The 13,204-nt window shown below is 40.8% G+C and overlaps 1 protein-coding gene across 6 annotated transcripts in view; it reads left to right on the plus strand.

The window, feature by feature from the left end:
• The window catches only part of nav1b (neuron navigator 1b), a 94,502-nt gene that overhangs the window by 38,470 nt on the left and 42,828 nt on the right, over window positions 1-13,204 (plus strand). For 5 of the 6 annotated variants that reach the window (XM_080424677.1, XM_080424676.1, XM_080424680.1 and 2 more), the window contains exons 5-6: window positions 2,439-2,541; window positions 6,012-6,368. In XM_080424677.1, coding sequence (XP_080280803.1) covers window positions 2,439-2,541; window positions 6,012-6,368 — 460 coding nt within the window. The remainder of the gene's footprint in view (window positions 1-2,438; window positions 2,542-6,011; window positions 6,369-13,204) is intronic. The other variant, XM_080424681.1, reaches the window with a different exon arrangement.

Below are 13,204 nucleotides of genomic sequence, written 5' to 3' on the forward strand. Positions count from 1 at the left end.
GGTATAGCAGACTAGATATTGATCAGACCATAAACTCAGGAAGAAAGCTTCCACGGTGCCTTAACAAGTTTACAGTGAATAGTCCTCTTAATAGATCTATATAGGAAGTTACACTGCATGTGTTCATTGATATTTTACATGTATTTTAGAACCAATTTCATCTCTACCACGGCATCACAGAAGAAGAATCCTACAGTACATCATTATTCTCAGGCCTATCCCCTTTCAGGTCTGCTTCAGTATTGTGAAAGGGTTCTTTCACTATCTGTGTCATTCACATCACTGCAATGCAGTGCAACAAGAACTGTCAGTCACAGCACAGTCCCCTTTATTTTCACCTCATATTCCAGGCTTAAACTGCATGAAGCTCTAATCCAGAGCGACTTCCAAGTGCACAAGATATGGAGTGCAAGCATCAGCGCTGTGGTGCTGTGTATGCACACGCAAAGGCATATTCCTGCAAGGCCATCAACAATCATCTATGACAGAATGAAGAAAAGACATTCAGAAAGGAAGATATTTCGGAAAGCATTAATGGGATGAGAAAGATGTAGGAGAAGATAGAGTTAGAATTCAGGGAGGAGAAGACGATGTGAGGTTTTTCGAAAGAAATGTAAGAGAAAAGATTATAACAGCATTAATCTTCAAAACAGATGTAGATGCATGCTCTGTCCAAGACCACTCCCTGTTCTTGGATTGTATCATTGGCAATTGTGTTACAAACTACATACTCAGCAGTGTTCTATCGGGTTGAAAGTGATCCATTGCAAAATCAATAAGATGTGTATTGTAATGTAATATGTAGAATAGTATTTTTTTTTTGAAAAATACATTACGGTATGTACTCTATACAGAGGGCTGCTGCTTTGCTTTTGCCTTGCAGAGATGTCATGTACATATATCTATTACTGCATACTGTAGGTGCAATAGTAGATGTAGTGTTTTTTAATGCAGCACTTTAAAGTTCCTATAACATGGTGCAAAAATGAGAGCAAAACAACCCACTTTCCTTTTGGGCACGGTTCAGCTTGTCATAAACATAAGGATTGCAGATGACTAAATATGAAACGGACATGGTGTGTTTCTTGATAAGCTGTGGCAGGGGGGGAACATTTCAAATTAGATCCTAGTGAGTCAGTGTGACTCACATTTTTATTTTGTCTTTGTCGTTTTTCCCTTAACCCATCCAATCTTGGAACGCATCTGTGTCATTTTTTGATTTCTTGGCTATTTTTTAAAAAGAATCATGAAAATGTGTGCAAATCTTTGAATATATACTATATAGACTATATACATTTTGGATTCAAATCTTTGCTTCTGGGGGTCCCTGGAACAAAACAATTTGAGATGATGATGGCGGGGGGGGGGGGGGGGGGGTCCGTGGACAAATACATATCATTTTGGGTGGTCCTTGACATGAAAAAAGTTTGAGAAACACTGATAATGGAAAATAATGGTTATAGCTAGAAATCTAAAATTACACAGTATGTGTTCCCGGATTGAATGGGTTAATCATTTTCTCCCAATTTAGTCATTATGCCAATTCAAACCCCAATGTAGTCCCCAATGCTGACCCCATACTGGTCTTGGCGAGGGCACGTGTTTCCTCTGATACGCGCCACCTCCTTCTTCTTTATGCACATGCAGAGGAACAAACTATCTTTCCCAGTTCTGCTCCCTGCAGAGCAGGCGCCCTGACCAACCTGTAGGAGTCGTTAGTGCAGTGACAGAGATCGCCCTTCCCAGAGCCTTGTATTAGAGAGTTGCGTCACCTCGGGGGCAGGAAACAGCACCGGTCACGTGGTTCATGTTAACTCGAAATAGTGACAAACGCTCATAGACTCGAGTGCATTCCGTAAGACTTCCGGTTCAGGGTTTTGTCACCATTGGGCTCCTCAGACTGGCCCGATGAAGGGAACGGAGGTGACGCAACTCCCCTTAAATGGCTCTGACCCTTCTCAACTGGCTTCCCGTCTGCAAACATGGCCAATTGTGTTTATTAGAACACCCAGCCAAGCCGGATGAACAGTGGGGGATTCGATCCCCAGTCTGTCTCCACGGTGGTCAACAGGAACTTTAGCCCTGCTGCGCTACCCGGAAGATTCGCATTTTATTGATTCATTTATATGCCACAGTGAAGCAGCGCATTGGAGTCTAATTTGTCTGCCTATTGTTGTGAACATGGTACGGATGTGAATTACTGCCAGCCAGACACCTGTCTCCTCAAACCAGAAACAAATAAGCAGGCTGACAGACACACATGCATTTATGCACGTACTGTAGATGCACAATGTTTATGCGCATGTGCATGTACAGAGAGAGAGAGAGAGAGAGAGAGAGAGAGAGAGAAAGAGAGAGAGAGAGAGGACATGTCTGCATTTTTCTTCTTGAAGACCTAAATGTTTTATGATCTATTGTTGTGCATGACTGACCCACAGACCCGGAGTCACAGAGGAAGAGGACAGTGCAGAATGTCCTTGACCTCCGGCAGAACCTGGAGGATACGATGTCCAGTCTGCGTGGATCCCAGCTCAGCCATAGGTGAGATGCAGAACACCTACAATATATCTGTATTTTTTTTTATAACTATTACATGTCTTGTAAATATTTGCTGAGAACCAGATTAGTGCTTATGTTATTCGAAGGAATAAAAACCACAAGCTGAATTATGTCATAGTTTAGCGAGCAAAGGGTAATCCACCCCTGCTCTAAAGTGAACAAACAATGGATGAATAATTGGATTGATACATAACACAATCATGTGTAAACAATTGTCAAGTGTGCTTGGAGAGTTACCACATGGCTAACATCTGGCGTCCACCTTTATCTCAAACATCCCATTTCTGTTGTGTGTACAATCTGACTGAAATAATTTAAATAGCCTCTGAGCTTCCCTTGGACATTTGCACAAGGAGACCATACAGTTACAGTTGAATATTTTACTGTAGAACTTCTAATAGTAGCCCATGCATTTGTTTTTTACCAAAAAAAGATAGCTACATCTCATATTTTAATTAAAGATTTAACATTGATCTGAATTGATATGAATATATTATATTATGTCACTTTGAAAATAAATAATCCTTTGAGTCTTTTTGGGGAGGGGTGTCAGGCGTTTATTCATCTGAGCCCTAAGCTCTGCAGGCTTTTATATGAGACCAGGCAGTCATTGGAAGTGTTGCAGCAAATAACTAAAAAGGCCACTAAAAGGAGCGAGTGTGTTTGTTCTTTGAACTCTCTTCCCCATTCACCAGTACATCAACTCATCTGTATCATGATGAAATATTTAAGATAAATAAATAACTCTAAAGCTCGTAACCTCAAAGTGGATATTGCAGTGACTCAACAGAAGACATTCAAGACAAGACTCATTCTGTATTCATGCCCTAGCTTTCATTTTGGGTTTCTCTTATCTCTAACCAGCGATAATGTGCATGGCTCATCTCTGCTGGGGATGGCTTTGAAGTTCTTGATGGGATCTTCGTTTGACATGAGCTAACTCATTTGACCTTGTTCAGTTTACACTTGGATTTTTTACAGTCTGTGGGAAACAAAAACATGGATTAATACTGACAATAGCTAGATTATATGTGCTGCCCCACTGTATGCGTTAACGGAATTGTAAGACACAGTTGAAGAGACGAGAAAGATGGGTTTTCATATGTTCAGTAATTCTTGTCGTCAGGTGAATCATCTGGTGAATATTGCAGTCTAGGAAAATCTTTCTTTAGTTGGCCAAGGCATTTATATGAATTCTTAAGTAAAACTATTTATTTTAATGTATTTATTTAACAATTTAGCAACAATTCGAAATGGTGTCCTCTGTCAGAAACCGTAAAGGGACAGTGTGGTTCAAGTTTAAGTATAATGCATTGTGAGATTGTCAAAGATTTACTTTCAACAGTCACCAACCATACCAATCACCATCCACAAATGGATAAAAATACTCATGGTCGCAGCTATTGCATTATTTATTTGCGTGGGTTGGTGCATTCGGTTATGCAATCGCCAGACCTGGAAGATGCTCCCAGTCATTGCAAGGGCATTTCAGAACCTGACCCACTTAAAGTAAAATACTTTAAAATGAATACTTTGCTGAGCCCTCTGCACAGGATCATTATCATTTGCAATCTAAATCAATGTATGTTTTTCACCCACATTGTAGTGAAAGAAAGATCTCAAGAGGTATGAACATTTCAATTGGTTATTGTAGACATTCTGTACAGAGAGAGAAAGAAATAAGGAAGAGAAAGATGCCCCTTTAACACAAAGATTATTATAGTGTATCCTACTTGTCCTTGAGTTCTGAAATGACATCCTTCCAGCTTTAGTCCCTGAAGGTTTTGAGATTGTACTGCTGTATCTGGGTCACCAGCTATTAGTTGACACTATGGATTAATTTTTAAAGCTAAAATATGGGACTTATTTGAATGAATTATATGTTATGTTAACCAGTCTGTATAGTAGAGTACAGTATATTAATACAATATAACTGGAGGGGGTCTCCCTATACTCTTCCAATGGAGAAATGTGTTGGGTAGGTTGTCAATGATGACACATTACCTCTCTCCATCAGGACAGAGGTACAAGGAGACAACGGACATAAAACTGACAGATTGAGGCTCTAAATTTTGCTGACAAAGAAAACAGTTTATCTTTATATATGGTTTATCTTTATGTTCCACTATCTGTGCCATAGCACACATAAAATATAATATCAGGGGCACTGGGACTGTCACCCTGGCACATACGGTAATGTTTATTTATGGTGTGGCTGTAGGCTAAGCTGTCTAGAACAGAGTTTGTCTTTGTCTACAGTATATGTAGAGGTGGGACAAAGTCATTGTTTTTCAAGACCCAAGTAACTCACAAGTCTTTGCTCTCAAGTCCCGAGTCAAGTCCCTATAGTCAACTAAGTCAAGACAGGCAAGTCCCAAGTCAAGTCTCAAGTTGAGACTGCCAAGTCTTAAGTCAAGTCCAAATCCAAAACATTTTGTTTAAAGTCCAAGTCACAATGCCATTTCAATTACAAAAAAATAAAAATGTATTCAAATCATGAGCAATTGAGCATTCCCTCTTTCTCTCTGGTAACGTATACTGTAGGTCTCTCAATCTCTCTCTCTCTCTCTCTCTCTCTCTCTCTCTCTCTCTCTCTCTCTCTCTCTCTCTCTTGGCCATAGAAGCTGATTCCTTTGTACCATAGCTCACTAGCTATGTTCATATCTGCATCGACTTACCTATATTTGTGTAACTTCAAATGTCGAACAAAGTTCGCAGTTGTTGTGTCTCCATCTGTGAATTTCGACCCACAGGTTTTGCATATTGCAAACATTTTTGGATTGGTGAAACATGTTTCAATATGCTGGGATATTCTGCACCACCATGACACTAGGTGTCGCTGATGGGATTTCGATATTAATTGAATTAAAGGGATACTTCACTTTCACATAAAATAAACATTTAAAAAATATATTAAAAATAAATGAAAAAAGTAATGGAAAATTCATGGCCCCCTCACGCATTAGAGTGTCCTACTAATGTGTGAGGGGGCCTTTATTTTGCCATAACTTCTTTCATTTTTTTTAAATATATTTTTTTAATGTTTATTTTATGTGAAAGTGAAGTATCCCTTTAAATGTTTTGTGGGACACTTTTTTAGTAACATACTTTTTAAATATTTGGGCTTGTGGGAAGGTATCAAGCATTTTCAAGGGCTCAAGTCGTGTCAAGTCACGAGACATTGGGGCTCAGGTCGAGTCTAAAGTCATCACATCTTTTATTCGAGTCCAAGTCGAGTCTTGAGTCCACACCTCTATGTCCCCTCAAAAGTAGACCAATCAAAGCTCATGCCGCTACATGTATGACGTCACGAACCAGAACCCCCATGATGGCCTGATGTGCCTGGTGAAGTAAAAGTGAAGGTGAAACAGTTAGGGGAAAATATGCATGTAAAACATCTTGTAAGAGGAAAACCAAAAACATAAACTAAACCATCCTCCCCATGCCCCTAGCTGTCTGGACAGCAGTAACGTCGGCTACGACAGTGACGAGACCAACGCTCGCAGCATGTCCAGCCTGTCCAACCGCTCCTCGCCTCTTTCCTGGCGCCACGGCCAGTCCAGTCCCCGTCTTCAAGCAGGCGACGCCCCTTCCTCCACCGGAGGAGGATACCAGGGCGGTAAGACGGGCTCGCACTCGCAGTATACCGCCCACACGATGCCAGCGCGATGTCTTAGCAGCACTTCCTGCATCAAGCTCATTGAGGGATTGGATGGCGATGATGTCGACCTCAAGTCTGGTTACCTGAGTGACAGCGACCTTGTAGGCAAGAGTCTGCAGTTGGATGACGATGACAACCTGGCTAATGGGTAAGAGAGACTCAAGATAAATCATTGTTTCTTTGACAGATTTAGAGCCAGACCCAGTCCCATATAAGTCTATCTGTGACATTTTTGATGACTTCAGTTTCAGCAATTGTTAACCTTCCAAACAACTTTCATGCTGGTGGCCCTATTTTGGGCATGTCATTATCAACACATTGTGTTGCAACATGTGAGGGAAAAAAAGTCAGTTAATCTATTTATATATATTTTTTTATATTCTCAAATAAAAAAAAATGTTTTTTTTTGGACAAAATATTGGTGGAAAAATGGTGGAAAAAAGAAAGTAAGTAAGTAATTTTTGTAATAGACGTGATTGTTATCTAGACTTGGCACTTGTGCTTGGTACAGGTTTATCAAAAAGCTTTCATCAGCAGTCTGTCTGCAGCTAAACTTCCTTGTTCTTGGTCTTCAAGGAATTCTCAAAGCAGCCAAGACACTTTTTCTCTCCTAGAGAGAGAAAGAGCTGAATAAGAATTGTGCTGATTCTCAAAACTTTGTTTTTGCTGAGGGTAGAACTGCTTTGAACAGTAGTTAAGTCAATATGGTATTATCGAATGTTTCAAAGGAAAAAGTGTTTATGTTATTGTGCTGTGATGTATTATTGTGGGACTGGTATCAATATTATGTCAGTAGGCAAATGAGCTGAAAAGAGGCTTACATAATATGGAATATTATTACAATGCAATACAGTTTCAAATACATTCCATTCCATATAATTCCAAAATGAGACAAATGATATAATGACTGCACTACCACTGCATCTGTTGAAAGAAAAATAATTAAAAGACATTGCATATTAACTTGTATACTGTAAAAGCTTTTTATCTAAGCTTTTACAGTAGGCTTATATACAATTGCTGTATGCAAATAGACTTACGTCTACTGTACCATCCAATATTACTTGCATACAGACAGGATTACTTCAATCTTTCGAACATATTTGATATTTAAAGTAATACGCATGTAATCTGTAGTTATGACTACTTACTGAGGTGATTATGTACACGGAACACTGAGGATTTTGCAGTGCAGGCGTAATGTCAGCTGGACAAAGTTGGCTAGTTTGTTTATGTTTACCAGTCGATTGCCACATGGGTTGAATAGTTTGTCTGGACTCCGGGTGGCAGCTATCTGCTGGTACTTTCAGTTCTGGAAATACACCATTTACCTTCATTCTTCTCCCTTCCTCTTTCCATTATTGTCTCCGCCAGGCCGAAAGGCATGGCGAGAGAGTATGTTTTGCCCCCTGTCCGTCCGTCCGTCCGTCCGTCCGTGTGTGTGTGTGTGTGTCCGTCCTTCTGTCTGTGACCAGCTAATCTCCGCCACCGTTGGCCCGGTCGCTGTGAAACTGCACACACACACTCCCTGGATGCCACAGCAGAACCTCTGGCCCACATTTTTCAGATCAGCCTGTCATAGCGCCACCATGAGGCCGACTTTTGCAAAAAATTTTTTTTGCTATTACTCCTACAGATTTTGTCCAAAAAACACGCGAATCGGTACACAGTATCTCTATAGCCATGTGATCAACACAGATCTGTCTGATTTTCCATATTCCATCATGATTGGCTAAAATTGGCTTCCAAAGTTTGCAGGATTGGTTCATTTTGAACAAAATGCCTCAAATCATAAACGCAGCATGCGATTTCCGTGAAATTTAACACAGAGATTCCCACTTGGCCCAGGAAAAAATGACACAAAACGTTCACATCAGCCTCATGGTGGCGCTATAACAGGCCGATTTACGTTTTTAGCTATAACTGCACCGATCTGTGTGAAACTTTGCACGCACACTACCTAGAGGCCAAGGAAAAACCTTTGCCCGGCATTTTTCACATATGCCTTTTAGAGCGCCACCAGGAGGCTGAGTTTTGTAAAAAAAAAAAATTGCTCTTACTCCTTCAGATTCTGTCCAAAAATCACGCAAATCGGTACACAGTATCTCTATAGTCATGTGATCAAGATGGATGTGTCATATTCCATCCTACTTGGCTAACATTGGCTTCCAAATGTTGCAGGATAGGTCCCTTTTGAACAAAATTCCTCAAATCATGAACACAGTGTGCGATTTCCGTGAAATTTTGCACGCACATTCCCACTAGGCCGAGGAAGAAATGCCACCCTTTTCACATTGGCCTGTTATAGCGCCACCAGCAGGTCTAATTTAGCAAACCACATTTTTGGAACAAAATGCCTCAAATCATGAATGCAGTGTCTGATTGTCGTGCAAGGCCTAAGAAGAAATGGCACCCTTTTCACATTGGCATATTATAGCGCCACCAGGAGGCCACAATAACCTACCTGACCTGGCGGAGACTTGTGCTCCGAGGAGCACTTTTTCTAGTTTTTACTCTGCTTCACTTTTGCAGCTCTCCTAACACTTCCATCATTCAGCTTATTCTCCCTCCTGAGTTTATTGAAAACAGAGAGAGAGAGAGAGAGAGAGAGAGAGAGAGAGAGAGAGAGAGAGAGAGAGAGAGAGAGAGAGAGAGAGAGAGAGAGAGAGAGAGAGAGAGAGAGAGAGAGAGAGAGAGAGAGAGAGAGAGAGAGAGAGAGAGAGAGAGAGAGAGAGAGAGAGAGAGAGAACGAGAACGAGAACGAGCGAGATGTGAACGAGTGAAAGAAAGACAGCAAGCAAGAAAGAGATTGAAAATTAATCCAGGTCAGTCCTCTGGTGTGATTTGAGCAGCTTTATCACTGCTGCACATGCAGTGGGATTTGGACTCAGCTCTGTGGGCCTGGCAGCCAGGTCACGTTCTTACTATGGAGACTATATTGGGGACAAGACCGGTTTCAGAAAAGGAGGAGAAATTAGAGTAGAAAGAGGTGAAAATGGGTGATACAGAACTGGGTTATCTTAAAATGTTTCATGATTTAGCTTGTTTCTTTTTTCTTGAACTAGTTTTCCATGTTTTGCACATACCACTTGAATTCCAGCATCCCTAGTCTTGGGGGAACATTCACCAAAAATTGCAGATCTACTAGCTCACCATGCGTCATGTTCACTCCCTTTGGCGGGTCGCGATTAAAACAGAACAACACACAATGAGAAACTAAAACAAGAACACACATGTTACGTCACACCCACCCACAAAGCCAGCTAAAAATTACATATGCAATGAAAAATAGAAAACATAAGTATTTGCGTAGAAGAGGAGACCATGAGCTAAAATGCCAGTGGTTACACAGACAGTTGAGTGGCTCTTTAGTGTCTTCTTTAGTTTTCTTTTAAAAAATACTGATGGAACTACAACTCTTCAAGTCATTGGGGGTAAAGGAGAAAGGGACAGTAGAAAGGAGAAAGAGAGAAAGCCCGAAAGGGACTATACAATGGGTTATTAAAATAGCCAAAAATAATGGGTTTGTAATTGTATTTTACTGTACTGTTCTTGTAGAGAGTTGGATTTTGGAGGTAGAGAGCGATGTGAAAATAAAGACAGTATAACACCATTGATGAAGTCAGGGCTGAACAGGGATTATTTTTCACGGGCACCGTTCCTAACAGTGACATCCACCTACTCCAAATTAATCTGCCCCTGCACCTGTGCATCAACCACTATGGGACTGCTAATAAACATGATGGGGGTGGAACTGGAACTCACCTTTATTTAATAGTCCCGCAGGCTACAGTGACCCTAAGCTGCTGACGTGGTAAAAAAAAAAAGTCCTATCATGCTTGGTGTATTGCCACCCATGCAGACGGCCTCCAGGGCGCAGGTTTCAAGGTGACTCTGAGAAACCCCGGCATTCCCTATTGTGTACCACCTGTCTCCAGGTTATAATCCACACCCACGCCTTTTTGCATCTCTATTGTATTGTATATAAAAGAGAAAAGGCTTGCTGACTGTTATCTGTGCAGTATTAACAATAATAATGACATTGAACGTGGAGGACATTTTCCACTTGACTGTGGCATTCCTTAATTGTAAAACGATGTGGAAACCCCATAGAGTTATAATATATCTAGAGGGCGGACTGCCCCACCCCACCAATTAATTTCAATGAAAGTTGCTCACTGGCGTTTGAAGTAGTATCGCATAGCCAGACTACTATTCCACAATCTCCGAATGCTGTAGAGTCCGGAACTACACCTCCCGAAATCCGAGAGAGGAAGCTGGCACTTCCGTTCACGAAAATATATTTTAAAATATCTTTACTTTTTTTTGCTGCTAAGTAGCAAGCTATATATGCTTAGATGATTTTGATTTATAGGATAAATATAATGCATGAAGCATGCGCAGTGGCGTTTTAAATTTGGAAGTATTGCATTCTCAGATTTGACCACCAGGCGACGGCCGCTTCACTGTTCTACCGTGGCTCTGGGGGCTTGGGAAACCCCAATGATTCTGAATACTATGGTATGCTGGCCAATTGGTGTTACATTAGAGTCATTAGAAAATGTCCTTGTCATCTTATGCTCTCTCAGGAATAAGGTCATGCTAGTGATAGTCTACCAAGGGTTAATATTACAGTGCCTCACGAATATAATGGTGGCCCCTGGTGTGGATAATTGCTTAATCCAGTTTAAAAAATGGGAGCAACATCACTTGCTCTAGTTTCCTCAGTTACTTACAACATCGCTTTGCATATTTGTGAATATGTTTGCATTTCCGTTGCACAGCCCTTGAGAGCATGATTATTTATCCAGATTGGTTACCACACACACACACACACGCACACGCACACGCACACACGCATGCACACATACAGTCACACATGCACGCACACACAGTTTAGCTCATTGAGAAGTATCAGCCTCATAGCTTTACAATTGAACAGGCTCCTCCTGCGTATCCATGGAAACCGTCAAGAAATCAACTGAGCAGGAGAGGTGTAATTTCTGCACCCCCCTTCTTAAACCCACATTGTTTACACATTTTCACTGGTGTGACGGGAGCCTTGCTGTAACGAGGTGTATACCCAATGAAATGGCCTGTTCTATTAAATATCATGAGGATATTTTACAATTGTGTTGGAAAAAGCAACACAGGACTTGTTTGCCCTTATGCACTGACACAATAAGATGATGATTTTCTTTTTTTAATGTATTACAGCCTATAAGCACTAACATCTAACGGTAAAATAATCAGTCCTGAGTGCCTGCAACATCTCCCTTATGTGTTGTCTCTGTGGAGCAAACTCCAGACCTGCAGTGGTGGTGGTGTAATGGTTATTGATTAACTCACCAGCCAAACACTCCTGGCTGCATGAGCCTATATGTGTACACACTGACAGTAATCACTGCTACTGTGAGCCATCAGTCATCTAGTATTACCTTGATCACATTTCTCCTCATAGGATCCATCTATCAGTCATGAGAGAAATTGTTACTTCCCTTACACCGATACTCAACGACAGGGTAGCACACAGTGCAGTTGACTCTATCTTACTATTCAGGCTTCATTTGTGATTGTATCCAAGCCTTAGATTCTCTGTTGCTATTATACTTATTCAGCCCTCTGCTAGTGTTGTCTTAAAATGCTAATCCAAGCTTTATTATTACCATGGCTTCTCCACACTGGCCCCCAATGAAGTTGTGTATTTATTTTAAACTTCTATCTTCTATTGAACTTTTTAAGTGTGTTCTGGGCTGTCTCCTAGTTATATGTCTACCCCCCTATTAACCTTAAGATCTTCTGGGAGGGCACTCCATTCCATGGACAAGGCTGCAGAGACAAAGGTGAACTGAAAGAGATATGGAATAACTTGATGAAGTTAGACTTGCTCCCTCACTATCTTCTTTTAAATCTCATTTTCATCTTTTTAAACTTGCCAGGTCAGTGGCTTTGTGGTTAGAGTGTCCGCCCTAAGATTGGGAGATCGAGGTTCGATTCCTCGGCCGAGTCATATACCAAAGACTGTAAAAATGGGACCCAATACCGAGCTTGGCACTCAGCATCAAGGGCTGGATTGGGGGTAAGTCCCTGCGACATATTAGTGTCATGTCCTGGGGGTGTACTTGTACATCAAACTACAGAAACAGGAGATAAGCTCCTGCCCTATGGGCCGCTTGGTAAGGGTTACTTATTATTTTTGTAAAGTTGTTTATTTGCCTTTTTCATTTTCCCTATGATGTTCTCATTTGTGCTTTTTATTATTATTGCACCTTTAGTAGCCGTTTAATCCTCTTGTTCTTTTAGCCCGATTTACTTATCGTTTAATAGATTTTTTGTAAAGCTGCTTTGTAAATGATCTAAATACTGTTATTATTATTTCAACTACAAAAGATACCAAATGGTATTTAATTTATTATACATCTTTAAATAGTTCCTAGGGCACATGATATCTGTTGGTTCAGTACTATTAATGCACAGAATTGTTCTCCATCCTCTCCTCCCATCCCCCTCCTTGCTTAGATTCAGTTTGAACTAGAAAAGTCAACTGACATTTAATGACATAAATTGAGACACAGCACGGAAGTAGCAAGCATAGCTATTCAGCCATGGAAAACAACGTTGTCTGTCCTCTAGTGAATGTACAGTATCTTAGGTCTATAGAGAAAGTAGAAATAGTCCCCCATTTAGCCCTAACCACCTCCTAATGAATGTTGGATTTATGAACAGGAATCATAACTGTTTCCTGCGGGCTCAGCGTTCACGCCACATAGTGGTACAGTACAGCCATCGCTCATACAGTATTGTATTATTACAAGGCTTGTAAGTTATTTTCTGAGACTTGGTTTATGAATAGGAGCTGTAATCACATTACATTATGGGTGTAGGTTTGATGTTTCCATACCTGGTATATAAATTATAACTGCTCTACAGTGCTACTCTGTGTTCACTGCCATTTAAGCGGTGTTGGGTCAATTATGGTCAGAA

The sequence above is a fragment of the Gymnoscopelus braueri genome (genome assembly GCF_963280865.1).
Source record: "Gymnoscopelus braueri genome assembly, chromosome: 3".
In the NCBI taxonomy this organism is placed as follows: Eukaryota; Metazoa; Chordata; class Actinopteri; order Myctophiformes; family Myctophidae; genus Gymnoscopelus; species Gymnoscopelus braueri.